Raw genomic sequence first — 21,781 nt, forward strand, 5'->3', positions numbered from 1 at the left:
AATTTAAAAATTGGTAGATTCATAGTTAGGCTTTCAGAGGTCGCACAATTTCATCTTTTTACATTTCATATAAATAAGCATTAGTAGTCAACGTCAACAAAATCAAGGAAGCTGAAGACGTAGCTCTCAGTGTTATTATTAAAGAAGAGTTAAGAAAGGTACGCCGTTTGAGATCCGGGTCGCTCGGCGCCAATATCGCGCGTGAGCTACGTGCTTGGGCATAATCGACGTAGGCTCCTATATTTGACTGCACATATCTTCTAATTCATTAATCTGTATTATATCGACATTTCATTTTTATTCTACTAAATAGTTATTCCAGTTAACATTGCTGCTGCTGTTGCTGCCATTGTCGCTGCCACCGCCACCGCTGCTGCCGCCGCCGCCCTGGCCGTTAAATACGACGTGCGCACCAAGTGGTGAGCGGTGGCACGTTAAAAGCATATTAAAGCAGGATGGTATGAGAATTGGGAACGAGTGGTGGAATTAGGTAGACGACGACGACGACTACGACGAGGACGAGGACGAGGACGAGGACGAGGACGATACATCTATAATTGCAATTATAATTACGATACTATGACAACAATGACAACGGATAGGATGATGAGATCTAACTGCCCAGGTGGCGGTTTGTACGTTGTGGAGGGTGAGATTGGCCTCCTTATGACAGCGATGCGTCGTGGAGTGCGCTGGTCTTCACACTCTCACCAGGTTAGAGTTCTTCGTTACTATCCTTCTCTTTTTACAATTATTTTTATAACTATAAATAATGAATTGATGAAAAATAATATTTGTTTGACAAACAGTTTATATATAAAATCTTTTGGGTTGATTTATCATATGGTAGACTTATCGTTGTATTCCAGAACTATCGTTTCTGGTGGACAGTATTCATTTGTTGATATTTGTGGAAAATAGAATTTGTTCAATTTGGAAGCATAGTATTGAAAAAATTTGAATAAGAACTTTGTATAGTAAATTTGAACATAAAATGAACGAAATTTTAATTAAATCAATTTATTTTATAAAATTTATTATTTGTCCAGTGATAATATATGCAATAATAAAAGTTATTGTTATTTAGTTTAATTGAATTAGAATAATATTTTAAATAATTCTATCTATAATAATTATAGGATGAAGATCAAGATGTGTTAATGAAAGGGCTTACAACTTTAAAGGAAGCCTTAAATGAAACTAAGAACTTATCTCTGGTAGAACCAGGAGTATTTATGGCTCCTTTTTTAGAAATAATCCGTTCTGAGGAAACAACAGGCCCTGTAACTAGTCTTGCTTTATCTGCTGTCAATAAAATAATTTCTTATGGTTTAATTGGTATGAAAATATTCTAAACAATTGAGAGCGATAGATTTTATTATAATAGATGTGTAATATATAAAATGCTAATAAGTTAATATAAAATTATATTAGATGCTGAACATCCTGCTGTTGCACCGTGTGTAGAAGCTATAGCAGATGCAGTTACTCATGCAAGATTTGTCGGAACTGATGCATCTGGAGATGGAGTTGTTCTTATGAGAATACTTCAAGTCTTGAAAGCTCTTGTTTTATCTCATCCAGGTGATAATCTTTCTAATGAAAGTGTTTGTGAAATTATGCTTAGTTGTTTTAGGATATGTTTTGAAACTCGTCTTACTGGTAAATAAATGATTTCATTGAAGAGTAAATTATTTATTAAAACTATATAATTCATATATACATATATTTGTTGTAATATCTTCTTAGAATTATTGAGGAAAACAGCAGAACATTGTTTGCGTGATATGGTACAGCATCTTTTTGTAAGGTTACCTCAATTTTCTGACGATATTCGTGGTCTTTTAAACATGAAAGTAAAGCTTAATATCCGCTATTATTTTTACAAATTAAATTTTTTATATTTACATATTTATATTAAATTAATTATTTTAGAAAATGAGAACTAGCAATATGGAAAGTACAAGAAATAAATCGAAGAAAAATAAAGTAAATTTAAAGCCAAAGATAAAATCAAATTTTAATGACATTGATGATACCGAAACTCAACTTCTTAGTTCAGCTGAAAAAGTAAAGATTAATCATTTAGCTACTACTCCAGTAATGCCTGCTGGTAACATTGTTGATATGCAAGGGTCACTCAATCAAGTTGCACCTGATAAAATGGAAGAGGATAAGAGTGAGAATAAAACCGGTGGATTTAAAACTGAGTGTAGTAAAAATGTTAGCAATAAAGATAGTGTCACTGTTGAAACAAGCAAGAAAGACTTAAATTTATTTGGTGACAATGTTATAATCAAAAGTGATAATGAAAGTAAAGTAGAATTGCAAAGTCCAAATGTAGAGAGTAAACAGTTTGAATCTTCAACAGAAATGAATCAAATTATTCTTTCCACGTCAGAATCCTTGACGAAACAAAATATTTTAGACAGTCAAGGTAAATCTTTTGAAAATCAAATATGATATTTATGTTTCAATGTTTTAATTACTCTCTGATATTACAAAGATATATTACCCTTATCTGTAAATATTAAGTTCTTTGATATGGATTGCTAAAACTATTTCTACATCATCAAATAACTTAAGAGCATATTATGTTTTTTAGATAATATTTAAATACATTTTTTTGTAATAACTTAAGTAACTATATATTGTTTTTGTCATTGCTGAATTATGAATTAATCAGTTATTAATGGAAATTAATATTATTAGCTAAACTATGCTCAATATGCTTATTCTATTAGTAAATAGTAAAAAATTGATTGTATATATAATTTTTTTTTGCAAATCAAATAAATTCAGATGACAAGAGCAACTTCATACAATCTCCAGCAGGCAGTGTTGAAGATTTATCAGTTGAGGAATCAAATACTATTAATGCGAATCTATCTGCAGTTAAAATAAGCAGTGAGTCAGCCGAAGAATACATGAATGCTCAAAGTGTTCGATTTATACCACTGCAGCAACATCCACCATATGGTTCACTATGCATAAGAGAATTATTCCGGTTCCTAGTTTCGTCATGTAGTCCTCTTGATAAACAAAACACTGAAATTATGATGCATTTTGGCTTAAGTCTTTTACAAGTAACTTTAGAAGTGGCAGCTGATGCATTATCTAATTTTCCATCTTTACTTGCTCTTGCTAAAGATGATTTAACGCGAAATTTAATTTTAGTAAGTTTTTGAACTTGATCATTCATGTTATTTAAGAACAAATATTAAATATATAATGTATTATAGAACTAATATAAATGTTTATTATAGAAGTGTAATTTATTTTACATTATAGTTATTAGGAATGGATAGATTGTCAATTTTAGCTGCGAATTTGCAAGTATCATTTTTACTTTTTGAATCACAAAGAGAACACTTAAAATTTCAGATGGAACAATTTATTGTTAAATTAATGGAATTAGTTCATTCTGATTCCAACAGAATATCTTATGAGCAACGTGAACTTGCATTAGGTAAGGGTACCAAACATGAACTTATTAAAATATTTTTTATAACATTTTTATTATCGCTATAGAAGCTATAGTTCGATTATGGAAAATACCTGGGTTACCAGCAGAATTATTTATAAATTACGATTGTGGTTTGTTTTCTATAAATTTATATGAGGAATTAATGAAAATGTTATCAAAGGTACTGTTTAATGTAAGAATATTTTTCTATTACCTTAAAAGTTTCGCAATATATTTCATTTTAAAACAATTTATTTATACATTTTTACAGAATATATCAGCTTTAGTTGGAAATATGTACAGTATGCAATTTATTTCGTTGGATGCCATTTTTTCATTAATTGCTGGAATGGAAGCAAGATGTAAAGATTATACCAATGTATTAAAATCTTCAAGACACAGTGGCTTGGCAAATCTTCCATCCCGAGAAGAATTACTTGAGATTAAAGCTCAAAAGAGAGCAAGTTTTAATTTATTCTATAAATTAACATTTAAAGCTACTATTTTATACATTTGATTGTTTTAAAATTTACTATAGGTATATTACAACTTTATTTTCTATCTAATACATAAAAAATTTCAATATTCTAGTGGTTAGCTATAGGTTCAGAAAAGTTTAACGAAAATCCAAGGGAAGGTATTGAGAAATTAGGTGAACATGGTCTTCTTGGAGAAAATCCTAGACACCCTAATCCAGATAAAATCGCTAAATTACTTCGTGAAAATCCGACATTAGATAAAAAGGCAATTGGAGAATATCTCAGTAAAAAGGAGAATACAAATATTTTACATTCATTTGTGCATAGTTTTAATTTATACAATACACGCATTGATCAAGCTGTTCGTCAATACATGGAGACTTTTCGATTACCAGGCGAAGCACCTCTTATCTCTCTATTACTCGAAAAATTTGCAGAACATTGGCATGTAAGCTTGTTTAATTAGAATATAGATGTACAATTATAAAAATATAAATAATTTATCTTTTTAATATACATTTTCATTTATTTAGGAAAGTAATAATAGACCTTTTGCTTCTGCCGATGCCGCATTTACATTAGCATACGCTATAATTATGCTTAACGTCGATCAGCATAATCACAATGTTAAACGACAAAGTAATCCGATGACTGCAGAAGAATTTAAAAAGAATTTAAAAAAAATCAATGGAGGTGCGGATTTTAATCAAGACATGCTTGAAGAAATATATACAGCAGTAAAGTTAGTAATTTCTCGTGATTAAAATATAGTACTGTTTAATTACATTTTTCTATCATCATTTTTATATCATATTTAATGATTTATAGAAATGAAGAAATAATCATGCCAGCAGAGCAGACAGGTCTTGTAAAAGAAAATTATTTATGGAAATGTCTTTTGCGAAGAGGAGCTAGTCCTGAAAGTATATATGCAAAAGTAGGCGACTCTAGTGAATTTATTGATAAAGAATTAGCTGAAAGAGCATGGGCACCTATTATTAGTGCCCTTTGTCGAGCTTACGACAAAGCTCCAGATCGCGCGTTACAGCGTAAAGTTGCTCAAACATTCCTTAGGTACTACTTATCTACTCACATGTATTTAAATTTAGTTTAAAATTATTTACTTTATATTATTATTATATACTTTCTGAATTATTAAATTTAATTAGTTAGCTATTAATGCTTGAATTGAATAGTAGATTTTAAAATAATTATCGAATTTTTATCAATTGCATTTAAAATTGCAATTTAAGATTAATGTTTTGTTGTTTCAAACAATAGTTGTGCTACGATAAGTGCTCATTATGGCATGACCAGCGATCTAGATACCCTCATTGTGAGTTTGTGCAAATTCACGGGTCTGGCGGCTGGCGGTCAAGTCGATCAAATTGTCCTCAAACTTGGTGGGAGTGGAACCTGCCAATTAGCAACACGCACACTTTTCAAGATCTGTCACATGCATGGTGATGCACTCCGGGCCTCCTGGAAGAACATAATAGACTGTCTGCAGATGCTATTTAAGGCTAATCTGTTGCCAAAAAACCTAACTGAGGGCGAAGACTTCCTCGACCCAACTGGTAAAGTGAGCTTGATTAGGGAGTCAATAACTCCCAAGCCACCACCAGTTGAACAGGGACTCCTTTCGAGTCTTTATTCATACATAGCATCCGACACTTCGCGTACGTCCCATCCGGTTGTCACTGTAGCCAAGAAAAGGGCAATAGAGTGTATCGCTCACTGTTATCTTAAGCAAATTTTTGAAGAAAGCAAGTTTTTGCAGGTAAATTTAATTGGAATTCGTATTTAATATTTTTGTTATATTTATATTGTTTTTATTTTGATGATTAAATTGTATAAAATAAAAAAGTCTAAGTACTGTATTAATGTTTTTTGATAGTATAAGGATATAAAGATTATAAATTAGAATAAAAGAAGAAATTAAGTAATCTAAATCATACCTTAAACATTCTAGATTTGACAAATAAAAATTTGAAGTACTAATAGATGTAATAAAATTTAAAATAGTACTAATTGATACCAATTTTTATTAAAAATACTATTTTTAGAAATTATTTTGTAAAATTTTATTCAATAATTAAATCTATTAGTAAAAAATCAACTAATTTAAACTAATAATTTTGTTTAAACGTCATAAAAAGCTTCAATTTTAATATTTATAATCTTGATAATTATATGCTAGTAATTCCCAACAAATGTACATGAACTTTTAATTAATTAGTATTATTTAAGATATATTAAAAAGAAAAATAATGAATATTTTATTTAAAGAATGATAATTTTATTATTCATTGCAAGATTAGGTAAAATAAAGTTAGTTACTAATTGTTTAATATATTCGACAAAAAATACATGTTCTATTAAAACTTTATTATTACAAATACTCATAAATTGTATGCTATAGTTTTTATGTTGAGAAATGTACAAACTGATTGATCATTTTTATGCATCATAACTGTACAAACAACGAAAATATTTTTTTCTTTGCTATTCATTGTTGGACAATATTTATTTACTATTACAGATTACCTTTTGTTTAATTCTGTTTAAACAGGGTATAAGTATACTTTAATTTTGAAATGATCTGTTTTATTGACTTTATTAATATTAAAATAATGTATATATAATATCTATAAAATAAAATTAGTATTAATTAAAGATATATGAAGTATAAGAATTAATTTCATTATTTTATATATTACTGTTTCTAGAGTATACCAAGATGATATATAAGTAAATGAAATAAATCTTTTTTAATGAGAAAGTTTTAGATTATAATAATATTTGTTAATAAATGTTACTTATTGCAAATGTTTTTCGTATTTTGGTAAGCGTATAATTAATTTAAAGGAATATTACTATTATTTTGCAAAAAATTCATGTTTTTTTTAAGTTATTGGTTTATATTGCCTAAATTGAAATGTTTTAAACATAAATATTGGGTAATTATTAAATCATTATTAATTACTAAATTAAAATAAATATCAATGGAAAATTATTCAACCAACAATTACATCTTCGAATCGAATAAGCTGTGAAACCAAGTACATAATTAATACTGTATATAATTCTGTTTTTAATCTATGTAAATATTATAAAATTATTATTTTTTAATAATAATGTAGATAAACACATTTGATATATTTCTTTACTTATTGTGATCCACATTCAAAAAAAGTAAGAAAGTATATATTGTAATATTTTTTATTAAAAGTATATAGAAATATTCTTAACGTGATGTAACTGTTATTAATCAATTCAATCATATAAATTAATATTATATTATATCAAATTTGTAAATGGAACCCATGGCTAATTAAATGTTTAAAATGTATTCCAAGCTTGTTTAATTGGTATAAAGAAATTACGTACTACTGCAATTGACATTAATATAGTTGCTGCTAAAACTTTGTTTAATTGAATGTGCTACATTGTATAAGATCAATATTTAATAAATGCTAGAAATTAATACATCATAATATTAATATCTTAATTATTTTAAATTCATAATATTCAAATATTTCATAATATAAGTCAAAATTAAATATGCGATATAATGTGTAATAACATATACCTGCCATAGCATATTATTATGATGAAAATGATTAAAATAATTAAAATAAAAATGGCAATTGCTGCAGGTAGAGTCGCTGAGGTCACTAGTGACGGCCTTGGTGTCGGCAAGTGCGAGTGACGAGGGAGCGGCGGTGTTTCTATTGGAGCAACTACTTGATGTAACTGTCCAAAATCGCGACAGAGTCAGTTGTATTTGGCCAGTAGTCCAAGCACAATTGGATGGGTTATTGACGAGTGCGGCACGTGACAATCAGCCTCATCTTCTGGAACGTGCGACTGTTGGAATGTTGAGACTTGCGGTGCGACTGCTCCGAGGCGAGGAATTTGCCCGCACCGTTTTAGCACCGCTGGCGCCTCTCGGCCAATTGACCTCAGTTGCGACGCCACCTCTCGCTCGCCAGATCGCCTACGGCCTCGCAGAGCTCCTCGAAACCGGTGCCGCGAACATCCACAGTACCGAGGATTGGCGCATAGTATTTAGCTTACTCGAATGCACTGGTGCTGGGGCCTTACAACCAAGGCAAAATATCATCATGGCCGAGACTACTGTACGCGGATCGCCCGTATGTCTTTTCTCTATTATTTCTATTTCTGCCTTTGTAAGTTAGATAATTTGTCATGAAAAAAGACTTCGTGACAAGGCTTGTTTAATTTTTTCAGTTTTACTATTTCCATTGACACATTCATAATTATTTGTTTGATTCCTTATATCTTTATTTTTTTTCAATAAAATCATTGGTGCAATTTTATTTATTGGACTTGTCTATTGACAAACTTTTGAATCAAATTTTGTTATCAAATCTGGTTTCTTAAATTTAACAGAGGTTGTGCCTTCTATTCTCTCTCTCTCTCTCTCTCTCTTTCTATCTCTCTAGAAAAATAGAAATTTATCCGTTGAATTGAGCTAAGTATTACATATTAATGCTCATATATATTTAATTGAAAACGGATTCCCTGCTTTTTACTTTAGTTGAGGAATATCAATGTTAAGTCGTATTTACTTTTATAAGATTCAAACAAAATATTTGATTAAATTCAAGATTTTTTAACACATTTCGTATCATTTTTCTTAAATATGTTAGTAAAAAAATTAAAAAATTTTTAAATTATGTTATCGATAATTTTATTTTTTATATTTTCTTAGAAATTATTTATACATATTCTTCAAATTTATCATAAAAGAGTCTAGTAATAGATAATATCTATTTTAGTAATAGAAAACAATAGTAAAATAGTTTATTAAATAGCTGTAGTTTATTATTCAAACTGTATTGTCAATGATGTCATTATTATTTTTATGTCGAAAAGATTAAGTCTTGTTTCATATATTCATCCACCAAATTAATAATCAGATCAATCGAATTATTCGTTAAACAAAATTTGAGCTAACTAATTAAGTGATTAAGTTGTTGATGAGGGGATCATGGTACCTCTTAAAGGTAAAAGACCGAGTGACAGCAACCGGAATTGTTTTAGGTTCTGATGCTCGATCATCGTCCGGCAAGTCCAGTGCCAGAGTGGGTGTTAGTTTCGCCGACAGGTACAGAAGCTCCGTTACCTGTCGCCGCAGATACCATTGTTCTCGACCGTGAGCTTCAGCCCCACGACCCGACGGCCCTTGTCAAATGCTGCGAGAGCCTGACCTTTCTTGTGCGCGATGTTGCTCATGTTACGCCCTTTAACTTCGAATTGTGCGTGCGTTGTGTAAGGACTTTCGCTGAGGCCGTACTTTGTTCAGCGACGAGGCGCACTAGAGTACATAACGGAACTGATGAGCCCCCCAGCTACCAGCAGACGCCTTTGCAGCTTCTCGATCTCATGCATACGCTTCACACGAAGACGGCTCAGGTAGTATAGAGTTTCTAGTTTCGCATTTTCTGGAAATTTAAACAAATCCTTGGTTTTCGATTGACTATTTCAGAAAAAGTCTCAATCTAAGATGATAATGAATTCATATCATTCTCAAAGAGTCATGCGATTGTCAATCATCGCTACTTTTAAAAGCCATTAAGATTAATAAAAGAAAAGAGCAAATGCATGTAACATGTAACATGTAATGCATTTAACGAAATTAGGTGTTTCGCTGGTGGGCCGAGGAGGAGAACAACGCAAGTGGGATTGGAAAAGGGACCGTAACTCCGGTTTCACTTTGGCCTCAGGCTTGGCGTCCACTTCTTCAGGGTATAGCGCGACTCTGCTGCGACTCACGGCGTCCGGTGCGCGCTGCTGCCATCACCTTCCTTCAGAGCACACTTCTTGCCCACGATCTTGGCCAGCTTTCTGCCGTTGAATGGTCACAGTGCCTTGAGCAAGTGCTGTTCCCGCTGTTGGCTCAGCTCCTGGGCCCCATCGCCGCCAACGATCCCCTCGCCGTCGAGGAGACGAGAGTGCGTGCGGCGATGCTCCTTTCCAAGGTGAGCCTGAGTATTCCGAAGGAAAAAAAAACGACAGTTTAAGAGTATTGTGAGATTAATTATATTAATTAATTATATAATATTAATACATAAGTCACAGGGCATTTGAACCTCAAATAATGCTACTAGACTATTTATTGCAAAGTATGAAGTTCCATAGGCACAATAAAGTTATTGCCTTGAGTACTATAGGTTATCATAAAATAGTTAAATTATTTTTCCTAAATGTAAAGGTATTTTACAACAAAAAATAAATCTGAATAATTATTTAAATATAACTTATTAAATATTTTGCTAAACATATTTTATGACGTCAATATGAATTAATACGGATTATTATTTTGTGTATAATTAATAAATCGATAAAAGGTTTGAAAGTTGATCTTTTACATATCAACATGAAAATTTATCAATCTGAAATAGAAAATTTTTTTTATAGAACAATTAATGAAACAAATTCATCAATAACTTACCAAACGCGTTCCTCAAAAATAATGTCTAGGTCTTCCTTCATCATCTGAATCCATTGTTGACGCTGTCCGGCTTTTTGCCCCTCTGGCTAACAGTCCTTGATCTTCTGCGGGCTTACATGCACGCTGACAATAGCGAGAACCTCTACGAAGCGATTCCCGAATCTCTGAAGAACATGCTTCTGGTAATGTCGTCCGCAGGTGTGCTACAGGTGGATTCGTATTTATGGACGCCGACGTGGCGCGCTATCGATGCCTTTCTGCCTAACTTAAAGAATGAGCTTTTTCCGAAGCCAATGAGTCTTTCCGAGCAGAAACTTCTCACGTACTCCGTACCGGTGCTTTCCTACTCTGAAGATCAGCCTGCACCATCCATGCCGAGGCCGCAACAAGAGGAGCCTACGAATATGGTTCTACCTTCTTTCCTCCTTGATGCCAAGGAGCCCCAACAGATGATCAGCCTTATGAGCCAACCAGTTCCGGGTGTCTCGAGTCCTGTTACCATACAACCCACGTCTCCAATTTATGTAGCTTTACCGCAGGAGCAGATGCCCGAGCAGCAACAGCAGGTGCCGTTATGCTACCAAGCTCTTGATATCGATAACTCGGGCTCACCTACTAAACATCACTTTGCTCATATGCCTCAAATGCAGGACTTTGATAGTGGCGTCTACTCGGAGACTCTCAAGCATACGGTTGAATGCGAGACTCAGTCTGAGGTAATTCTTTCAATTTAACTTTATCATCAATTTTTACAATGCCATGTTCTCCTCTTTAATTAATTATACTTCCGACTAAAATCAACTCCATTCTTCGTACACATACTCATATTTATAAGAATAACCATTCGATTATTCGTTGATTATTCATTATTGTAGCCATTCAATAAAATTTGGTGAAAAATCATTCATCTATTTTTTATATTGAATTTGATCATGCATGATTGCGAGAAAAGAATATTTTTAAGATTTGCCAGAGAGAAATTGTAATAAAATATTTCTTAAATAATTTTATTTTTTCTATTAATTTATTAATACTAAATTTGTCATTTTTACCAAGTAAATATCAAATAATTAAAAATTTTAGTTTAAATAATTGCTAATGACATTTAAGCTATCACCTTTAACGCGAAGCAAGTAGATATATATTAAAAAAGAATTATGATTTTGCAAATAAATGAAAGCAAGAAATGTATACTTTTATACTAAAATTTTAATAATACCAATTATTGTTTTAAAACTTGATATTAATGCCAATGTAACTGCATAATTTTATCTTTTTTTGCGTATAATATTATTGTATTATAAATATATAAAATGAAGTGATACTTTATGAATATTATATATACTGCCATTGTATTTAAAAAATGTAATTGATAGTTTAAATATGAAATTAAATTTAATTATCATTGAATTGCAAAAAAATTAATTAAGTAAAATAATCAATTTTTAAAAATTTGTACAATAATAAATATAAAACTAATTATTTTTTAAATTACAATTTTATCGGTATAAAATAATCATATTTTCGTAGGAAATGCAATATAAATAAATAAAACGTATGAAAAAATACAATATAACAATGTGACGTTTATAATTTAAATATGATACAATTTTGTTTTCTTTTTAAAGCGTTACAAAATGAATATTTTATAATAGCAATAATTTTGATCTTTAACTTATATTAACTTAGTACAAACTTATATGTAAATTTATTGAATAGCATAATAAAGCAAATAACCAATTTGTTTATAATCGAAAACGCACATGAAATATTATGATTACAGATACCAGCAGGAGACACCGCTATGATATTTAATTCGGCTGCGTACTTCAGTGAGGATCCTGCAACAGATCGTCTTTTTATTATCACTAATCCTTGACTATATACTGTACATTTTTCGTGTATATTGTATTATATAAATTCTTCTATATCACATAATAATATTGGAACACATGCGGTAAATGAAATGAAAAAGTCAAGTTCACACCTTAGAATCTTTGGCTTGTATATTTGGCAAAAAACATGCATATTATGTACATTATATAAAATGCATATTTATATTACAACATATTAATAATAATGTTTATAACAAGTACTGACTCATGGATTTTCATTTTCAACGAACAAATACGTAACTTTACATATTAAGAGTATTAAGAAACAAGTAAAAACACTTAATTGTTAAAATACAAGTTTACATTTCAAAAATATATATATTTTATTCGATTTTTATTTGTCGTCAGTAATATTAGAAAAATTTGGTTCTCCGCATAATATCATTATTACGAATTTAAATACTATTACGTAAAACAGTCTTAAATAAACAAATAGTAAAATAACATTTCAATTGGAAAGACCTCGGAATTACGAATCTGTTGGGTGTATGAATAAAATCCATCAGTGTATCCACACAGCAATATTGATCAACAACAATTTATACAGATCATTGCAGGAATTCATATTTATATATTAAACATAAAAGAAACATACAATAATATGTATTATAATAAATGAGAAAATCTTTTTTCCACAATTAAGTTAAGGCATTGATGGTTGCTATGCTATATGTTTCTCCCCATACGTGTAATTTTCTCAAAACATATAGCAGAGTTGCTATTAATACATAAAGCTGACTAAAGATCTTTTTGAGTTCAGATCTTTCAGCAGAGTAGGAGAGAGAGAGAGAGAGAGAGAAAGAGAGAGCGCATAACCTTAATAATATGAGCCAGATGCGTTCCGTATACGCGTACATAAAAATACAAAAAGAGAGGAAAAGTGCACGCATTGGTCGGGCAAAAAAAAAAGAGAGAACGGGTAAAAGTTGTTTGGTATGAGAGAACCGTTATTCTTTTGTGGAAACATAAGTTTTAAAATCTTTTGATATGGTAATGCACATTTTTTAATGTTTTTTTATTATTACAAATATCAATCAGGCACTCACTTAAAAATGAAGTTTATTTATTGTGTATTTTGCACATTTCCAAATAATTTTATCAGACTGTAATGTACATTAGATACAATTTATTGTTAATGAGAAAGAAATTATAACAAGGCATATTTATCAATAACATCAATAAATTACCTGCTTCTAACTATATTGTTATAAAAATAAAAAAATTTTAAATCACGTCAAGATTTTTTCGTTAAATTTGTTTCGGAAATCTATCTGTTCAAATTTATTTACATTTTTGCAATATTTTGTTACTTTCAAAGCATTATGTATTTAACGTTCATGTATATTTGGACTACAAAATAAACAACTCTAGTACTCAACGATAAAAATACTATACGAAATATAACATTTACAATTATGTCCATTAAAAGAAGTTCCATCTTCAGTTTACAATGTTTGTAGGGTTTTGAAGAAAGTTTGACGAACAGAGTTCAATCGTCACTTCATTGTCGGCGCCTACAGTAGTAACCCAGACTCTTGCATTTTTCACAGAGTTGCTGAGGATGCACTTTACTTTGGTCGGATACATCCAGTCCGTCTGGCTTCTCTAAAGGTCTCTATAAGCAAACGATAAACAAAAATAGTTTATTATCGAAATCTCCATTATTATATTCACCTTTCTTATTTTTATTATTATCAACATCATCATTATCATCATCGTTGTCATTATTATAATTGTAACAGTTAATAATAGTCTTATAATTATTAATAATTTTATAATATTATTGTTATTAATCTTTACGAAATATGCCATTATTATTATTTTATTTTAATCTACGTGTATGAGCATTTTTCGTATAGTATTATAAGAATATGTACAAACGAATGTTTTAATTTATTTGGTTGTTTCGTTTTATTTTTATGAATTTATCAATAAAATTTGATTTTGTAAATAAACAGTTATGGAAATTTTCAAATGTTTAATTATTAGGAATATGTTAATATTAACTTTTATTTATTGCGTAATTTTAATGATGTACGGAATTGCTATATATAAATAGATAAAATGACTAATAAAAACTTACGGTTATATAAATATAAGGCTTCATAATCTTTATAAATAGTTCGTCCAATATAAATAATGAAAATGTAATACGATTAAACGCAATTATTAATCATTCTTTTTTTTTCATATTCACATTTGCACCAAGTCAAAAAATCGTGAAATCGAGCGTAATTACATTTATAATTATGGTTATATTATATTATGGTTATATATTAGCGAAATTATTTCCAAGAATCACTCGTCTTATGTATTTTTGGAGTCGAGCAAATGAGTAAGTGAGTATGTCGAATGTAAAAGGATATAAAATAGAAAATTCTAGGGTTATTTGTTGGATAATGTTTATGAATATTTTTCGAGTGTTGATCTGATGATATTCTTAAATAGGAACTTCTCACACAGATAAGCCAAGTGAATAAAATTTGTACTTGAAGAATCTTAGAACTGATGGATAACATCTTAAAATAACGAATTATTTATAATTCACTTGATAATATTTTATTATTCTATTTATTAACATTGTTTCGAATTTCTTGCCATATATGCATCATATAAGTCAATTTGGATCAAGATATAAATAAAAATTATAAATATTATATTCTATATATTAAATTTTTATATTAAACTTTATTTTTATATATTTTTCAATATTTTTCAATTTTTTTGGTAATTAGTTTTTATGTTTTAATTAAAAAAATACATAATACTTAACTGTAGTACACAATGGACGTTATTTTTTATTTAAATAAAAAAGAATAGACATTTTTAATTCTTGCTATTGTATTTGTATTCTAAAATTATTTTTAATTTATACGGTCAAACCTTGATTATTAAATATTAAGTTGAGTGGTTAAAATGTCGGTGAAACAAGCTTACCAAAAAAATTTCAGCTGGCTTTTTAAATCGCTTACAACTAAACCATCAACGCCCTTCAATTGTGACTAACTTATATTTAAATTCACGGCTATGTAAACTGTAGGTACTCACCTGCTTGTGTGGGTAGACATTGATGTGGCACTTAATGCACTGTTGACTCATGTTTGCCCAGCTATTGCCGGACATCCACTTGCGCTTACACTTTGGACACTTGTATTCTCCGAAACATCGCTTTTTACCCTGGTAGGGAGTTAGTCCTTCGCCTTTAGGACGTGCCTGTAAACATTTCTTTCTTGGTCATAAACGGGAATGCGATATACTGGTGTCAGGCGTTTTGCGAACACTTGTAAGGCACCCCGGATCAAATTTCCGAGGAGAAAGAGATGACGTCACTGGGGCCGACGGTTCCCTGGACCGTTGATTAGCGCTCAATGGGTGTGTGGAATCATCAGATAGTCATACAACCACAGTTCAGTCTCTAATTTTGTGATATGTATTGATCGCAGCATTTATAACGAGGCTTATCGCGTGTGAGATGATGTCAAATTTATGAATATTTCAGTTCTAATCTTTTCATTCGGTTAAGTGTCTTCGTTAGATTTTCGATAGGAAGGTGACAACGGTTGTCGTTTTAGTCAACATTATAAAAAAATTAAATATTTACTAAAGCATTCAACTTTTATATTTTCATTTGCTTTTAAATTGACTTCAATTTTCTTTATTATTATTATATATGTAATCCTATAAAGATTATTAAACGTTTACCTTCCTTGGAAATAGCCAAAAAATATATCTATATTTATAAACATTATTTAAGGATTTCACTTTCATTTATATCATATCATATTATTGAAATATCATATTAGTTCGTTTACAATATTTTGTATTATAATTTTACTTTATTAATTATTTTGAAATTGTATTTAAAAAACATTTTTAAGTTATTAAACATGAAAATTTAAAATAAAAAAACAATAGTAATTTTTAGTTAAATATTTTTATAAATAGGAATTAGAATTATAGGAATTAGAAGAATAGGATTAAATCGAATAAGAAACTTTTTCTAGGGTAACTACTTACTATATTTGTTTGCTTGTTTCTTACATTTATATTAATACCTTACAATTTTTTAATTAAAAGTTGATAGTATGTTTTATAATTAAAATTGAATTTTACGAATATTTTTAGAAATAAATTACAAAAACTTTAACTATTTTAATATACTGAATTCGTAGAATACATTTAAAAATCATATCAATAGAAATGTAATCATTTGGATTAAATTATGTAACAAAAATATAAATCTTTATAAGAAATCTGAGTATATTATAAGTAAAATTGAGATCATAACATGTTAAGATCAATATTTTATTATATATATATCTATATTATCTATATTAAGTATTGATAAAAATTTTATATAAGTAATAAAAAATATAAATAATAGTATAGTTCACCAAAATTATTAAAATAACTAGTTATTCAAAATTTTGTTATATACATTATATTTTCAAATTTTTTGTGTACGTTATAATTGAACGTTATATGGAGTTCAAATTAATTATTTAGAAAAGCAATCATTTTCATCTAGTATTATCAAAACAAAAGTACAAAGCTGTAAAAAAACAAAGATGGAATTAGTCTAAAAATGTTTTTCTTAAAATTGATAAAATATTGAAATATTCAATAATGAGTAAAAAAGTAACGATAAATTATAAACGTACGTTTATAATATAAATAACATACAATTACAATAAAACCCCTCACCGTTTCTTTCTCCTCATTTATACACCACCGCTACCGAAACCTGTAACACTACCATTGAAATTCTTATTGACATGTTTTCTTTGAGTGTTACTTTGTATTGAAATTTGGGATAATAAAAAACAAAAATATTAACAAAATGATAAATTTAAAAAAATTTGACCTGACTTGAATGTAGTTTTCTAGAGTTCTCAATATAGAATTTTTTATAAAAATTCTTTTACAGAAATTCAGCATTATGAATTAAGAAATCATCTAATAGTTTATTTTGTATTAAAAATATTTTGTTTTTTGTATTATTAATGAAAGTGTAGATTTTTTTTTAAACATGTAAGACCATTAATTGTTTTTTTTTCTTTTAATAAAAATTGAACGAACGATATTTATGCAAGCTCATAACATTTATTTAAAAAAAAATAGTTAAAGTTTTTCTATATATTTAAAAATTGCTATATATATTTTTTATATTCAATAATTTAGTATATTAATAACACAAACAAAATAAATAAATCATTTTGATTAGAAAATGGTTTTTCATTGCATATATATTTTTTTCTATTAAATTTTTAATGTTCTATATTATTCTTTAGTTATATACATTTTACTCTCAACCTTTTTACATATAGTTTTAACATACTTATCATATTAAAAAAAATCAGAACGACTTAATCAATTGTTTAAATGTTTTATTAATATTTATTATTTACATACTTACTTTAATAAATTTTCAATAATGTGAGCAAATTAATTACTTCAAATAGTTTAAATAAGTGGACAATTATGTAGAATTCTTTCCAATTTCACAATTATGAAGTTTATAATTTTATATAATAAAAAAAATAATAAATTTCTTTTAAATAGCCTACAAATACAGGTGAAAGTGTGTAGTGAGCATAAAATAAATTTTTTAATTTCAATAAAATTATAAAAATTGTATAAATTTTTTAATTTTTCTTTTTATAAAAAAAGTAAAATATGTCAAAGGAAAAGGGAGGAAATGAGTAATATAATTTATTATAAAGGCGTATGTATCTTTTATATCTATAAAATTACGAATAACAATTGTCATAAAGTAGACTTTAATGCTATTTAATGCTAAACTAGATGTCATTAAACAATTGCCCTTAGACGTTATTCGATAATCGTCGTCTTGTTCGCAAAAGCCATAAAAGATAATTGGCGTTGAAATATACTCACCTGGGGACAGTCTCTGATGTAGTGTCCTTTCTTAAAGCAGAGGTGACAGAGGTAAGTCGAAGGTGGTCTCTTGGTTGATTTACTTTCCAGGAGGCAGAGTTCACTAAAGTGTTCGCCAAGGTCACCAAGGTTATCTCTAAGGTTGGCGCTAGAAGTTTGCTGAGCATTCGATTGCATCTGTGAGGTCGAGAAGTTGTTCCATGTTCCTTGTTTATTTTGCAATACATTCGCATGTATGATTTGAATGCAATTTTAGCAACGTGTAAATATATCGATGACTAAAGGGTAACAATAATCTGACTGTTATTTTGGAAAATTAAGCTTTGAAGTACGAAAGTACAGCGGAAGGATGGGGGAGCGATAATTAACCGCCATTTTTCATGAGTAAGCTGAGTTATTTTTAAAATGAAACAGGTCACAATAAGAGGAAACTATACTATAAAGCTCGTAACTTAAAATTAGCGAAATTTCAATTTAGTGTTCTTATTGGTCTTTATTTTAATTATTATTCAATTGCGTATAATATAGTTTTTTCATATTCCATTTAAACAATGTACGTTACTTTATATAAGAATGGCGATTTAAATGAAAGCAAAACTATAATTATTATAAAATATAAATTTATTTAAGTAATTGAAATATTACTAACATATATACTTTTAATTTTCTATCTTCAAGAGGTTTTGAAATTCTATGGCCATTTTTTTATGATTAAAATAATATAAGATTAAATGTCTGTATGAAGATTAATACATAATTTAAAAATTTTGCAAATTGTATAGAAATTGTTGTTTCCCGCATATTAATATATAATTTCTATTGTTAATTAACTAATAGTCAATTAAATTCTAAGAATAATTTCTATCATTAATTAAATAATAGTTAATTAAATTCTAAGAATCAAAATTATTCCTATGACAAAGTATTTTATGAGTATGGAAATTTGAGAATAATTTAATACAAAATTATTCAATTAACCTTATTAATATATTAAAAAGCATATAAATATCAAGTTATTTTTGTAAATAAGTAATTTTTTAACATTATTGTATATTTACATAATTCCATTAAACAAAAAGATTAAATATATATCATGCCTTAAATGGACCGTTTTATAATTATTGAAATCGTGCTTAAAAGCTTTAGTTTGGTTAATTGAACTTTAACTATATTTAACTTCAAATATGTTTTTATTTTATAATATTTTGTTGTATAATTTTTCGTTGATTAGAAATCGAAAATATTTTTGAGTTTTAGTCTTACAATGTGTTAATTAGTAAAAAGGGGCATATTGCTCCGCGTGAAAGGTAGAACATCGGTACCTGGTTGTGAGAGTGATGAAGTTGGCTCTGGTCAGCAATGGCGAGGTAAACCCAGTTGAGTATTTGGGGCGAGTAGTGAGAATGCTGGTGAAGACCTTGTATAGCTCCCGGGTGACGGTGGCGATGCTGTTGCAGGAACTGGTGGGTTAGCGTTCGAGGTCGGCAAGCAGCCATGACCAAAAAAGACGAATAATTTATCAAACTTTGTACGAGGTCATCCGTGAATTTGCTTCTCTACAAATAACATCAACATTGTATAGGGATTCGAATTTCAATCCTTTTCAAACACCTACCCCTTCCCAGTTTTCATGCAAACGATAGCTTTCGTTTACATTTGTACTTTTATTAAATATCATAAACCATTGATATTTTTATATTGTTGTTTTTATTTCTACACCTAATCACGCATCTTATTTTCCCACCGCTTTTCCCTATCGCCATTTATTTCTTGAAACGATCTATCACTGAATATCTATTTTATATAAAATAAATTGAATTTGAGTTATTTGGTTAGTTAATAAAAATATTTTATTTTTTAATTTGATCATTAATACATATATTTACATATATATATATATATATATATATATATATCAGATTAACTTAATATCAACTAAAATCAGCTAATTAAAATCGAAGTAATTGAACAAGTTAATTATTGTCTAAACTGTTTATATGTTGTATCAAGTATAATTACGTATCTTAGCATATTTCAAAATTATCTATTGGTTACTATCGGAAATAATAATATACATTCTACAATATTATACGTGTTCATAACGCACGGCAAAATAACTTATGATATTAAGAGTATTTCATATTTTCAAATTACTTTATACATCTTCAAGTGGTGTATATAACACATTGCGACAATATGGATTAATTAATTTATTGTTTAATACATATATTTAATACGTAGATATATATATATATATACGCTCGCACCCATAAACTCAAAGTAATCTAAGACACTTAGGGAAGATGCAAGATGAGTACATTTGTGATAATGAAAAGCAATTTGTGTAATTATCTTTACTTGCAGTATAAGCAGGCGTAAATTTTCGCTTAAAGTAAATACAAAGATAGAAGATGACGGGTATGCGTGACACGTTCTAGAACTCGATTGCGTCACGTATCACGCATCACGCGCAAACACGTGCTTTCGCTCAACCTTCACTCCCACTAGTCGCAATTTTGGTTTTTTTCTTCTATCTTTTAAGTTCGAGCTTTTAAAAGCATCAATTGATTTGTAGATCGTAACAAATGTTGTAGCTTTACACTGTGTTGTATTGTTATTTCACATTGTGTAGTGTTATAACGATAATCTGTATGCGTGCACACTTGTAATTCTATTGAATACTCATTTTGCTTGATATTTATGAACATAAGTAAATCTAGTAATTTGAAATATCCTCTCACTAATCCATCAAATGTTTTATATACAATATAAATGTGATATATTATATTGATGACATAAGACAGTTCACTTTCCTTTTAGCATATATATATATATTATTTGAAGATGGTAATGAAAATCCTAGCTCGAAATAACTTCAAAAGTGCACGCGAATGACCATAGATTTTTTCTCGCCAATATGACAATCTATGTTTTATAAACTATAAATATTTCATCATATGGTTTCTTTACATTTCAGTCTGTATCAGACAATTAAACTTTGTTTCCAAGGATACTCCCGAGAGTTGCCGAAATCACACAATTATAAAGTTTAAGGAGAGAATCGTGACAATAACAACGTATCGCCTAATGGATTAACTGATATGTCGATGTTGGGTTGTATGTTTGGATTAATTTACATTCTTAGAACCTGGGGCAACTGACAGCGATCGTTTACCATTGAGAAATCCGACGCCCTACTTTGCTGTACTGTTTGGATCGAATCCTAGTGATCTCCTTGTGTCAATCATTAATAATCGGTCGTTATTTACTTAACTAAAGTTATGATGATTGAGATATTTATGCATGTTAAAATAACAACTTTTATTTCTACATTAATTCAAATCCATTTTCTCATTTTTTTTTCTAACTTACTAGACCGCATTACTTCATTATTTTTAATTTTAATATTTTATCGATTATGAAAATTTTTAATATAAACAAGGATTTTCACAACTTTACCATATTTTATATATTTTTATGTGATTACGTAAACTAAATATTTTGAACATTATTTATGCAAGTTATTTTTTCATGTTCCCAAATCAAGGTGGCTAGAAATGAT

At 28.9% G+C, this 21,781-nt stretch overlaps 2 protein-coding genes across 2 annotated transcripts; one reads left to right on the forward strand and one right to left on the reverse strand.

The window, feature by feature from the left end:
• The first annotated feature begins 523 nt into the window (after positions 1 to 523).
• Positions 524 to 12,576, forward strand: garz (Sec7 domain-containing protein garz). The gene is made up of 18 exons (XM_011504678.1): positions 524 to 714; positions 1,140 to 1,338; positions 1,435 to 1,662; positions 1,750 to 1,856; positions 1,936 to 2,437; positions 2,803 to 3,176; positions 3,292 to 3,469; positions 3,532 to 3,647; positions 3,738 to 3,926; positions 4,058 to 4,393; positions 4,479 to 4,687; positions 4,774 to 5,019; positions 5,227 to 5,725; positions 7,605 to 8,102; positions 9,016 to 9,387; positions 9,615 to 9,953; positions 10,456 to 11,142; positions 12,210 to 12,576. The coding sequence occupies exons 1-18, from the start codon at positions 580 to 582 to the stop codon at positions 12,303 to 12,305; spliced, it is 5,310 nt and encodes a 1,769-aa protein (XP_011502980.1). The 5' UTR covers positions 524 to 579; the 3' UTR covers positions 12,306 to 12,576.
• Positions 12,577 to 13,488: 912 nt separating this feature from the next.
• Positions 13,489 to 19,827, reverse strand: LOC105366312 (zinc finger CCHC domain-containing protein 24). Its single transcript, XM_011504718.1, has 4 exons — positions 19,542 to 19,827; positions 18,220 to 18,429; positions 15,370 to 15,534; positions 13,489 to 13,936 (listed from the first exon to the last, which is right to left on the reverse strand). Exons 1-4 carry the CDS (start codon positions 19,713 to 19,715, stop codon positions 13,823 to 13,825), a joined length of 663 nt encoding a protein of 220 aa, XP_011503020.1. The 5' UTR covers positions 19,716 to 19,827; the 3' UTR covers positions 13,489 to 13,822.
• Between the last annotated feature and the right edge of the window lie 1,954 nt (positions 19,828 to 21,781).

Source organism: Ceratosolen solmsi, unplaced genomic scaffold (genome assembly GCF_000503995.2).
Source record: "Ceratosolen solmsi marchali unplaced genomic scaffold, CerSol_1.0 scaffold58, whole genome shotgun sequence".
NCBI classification, from domain to species: Eukaryota; Metazoa; Arthropoda; class Insecta; order Hymenoptera; family Agaonidae; genus Ceratosolen; species Ceratosolen solmsi.

Excerpts from the sequence above, each read along its gene's own strand:
- garz (XM_011504678.1), top strand. The coding sequence starts at position 580 with ATGACAACAATGACAACGGATAGGATGATGAGATCTAACTGCCCAGGT. Across the intron at positions 4,394-4,478 it reads AATTTGCAGAACATTGGCAT|GAAAGTAATAATAGACCTTT; the intron begins GTAAGCTTGTTT and ends TCATTTATTTAG. Across the intron at positions 4,688-4,773 it reads GAAATATATACAGCAGTAAA|AAATGAAGAAATAATCATGC; the intron begins GTTAGTAATTTC and ends AATGATTTATAG.
- LOC105366312 (XM_011504718.1), bottom strand. The coding sequence starts at position 19,715 with ATGGCTGCTTGCCGACCTCGAACGCTAACCCACCAGTTCCTGCAACAG. Across the intron at positions 18,430-19,541 it reads TTCATCACTCTCACAACCAG|CAAGGAACATGGAACAACTT; the intron begins GTACCGATGTTC and ends TTGCAAAATAAA. Across the intron at positions 15,535-18,219 it reads ACATCAGAGACTGTCCCCAG|GCACGTCCTAAAGGCGAAGG; the intron begins GTGAGTATATTT and ends AAATGTTTACAG.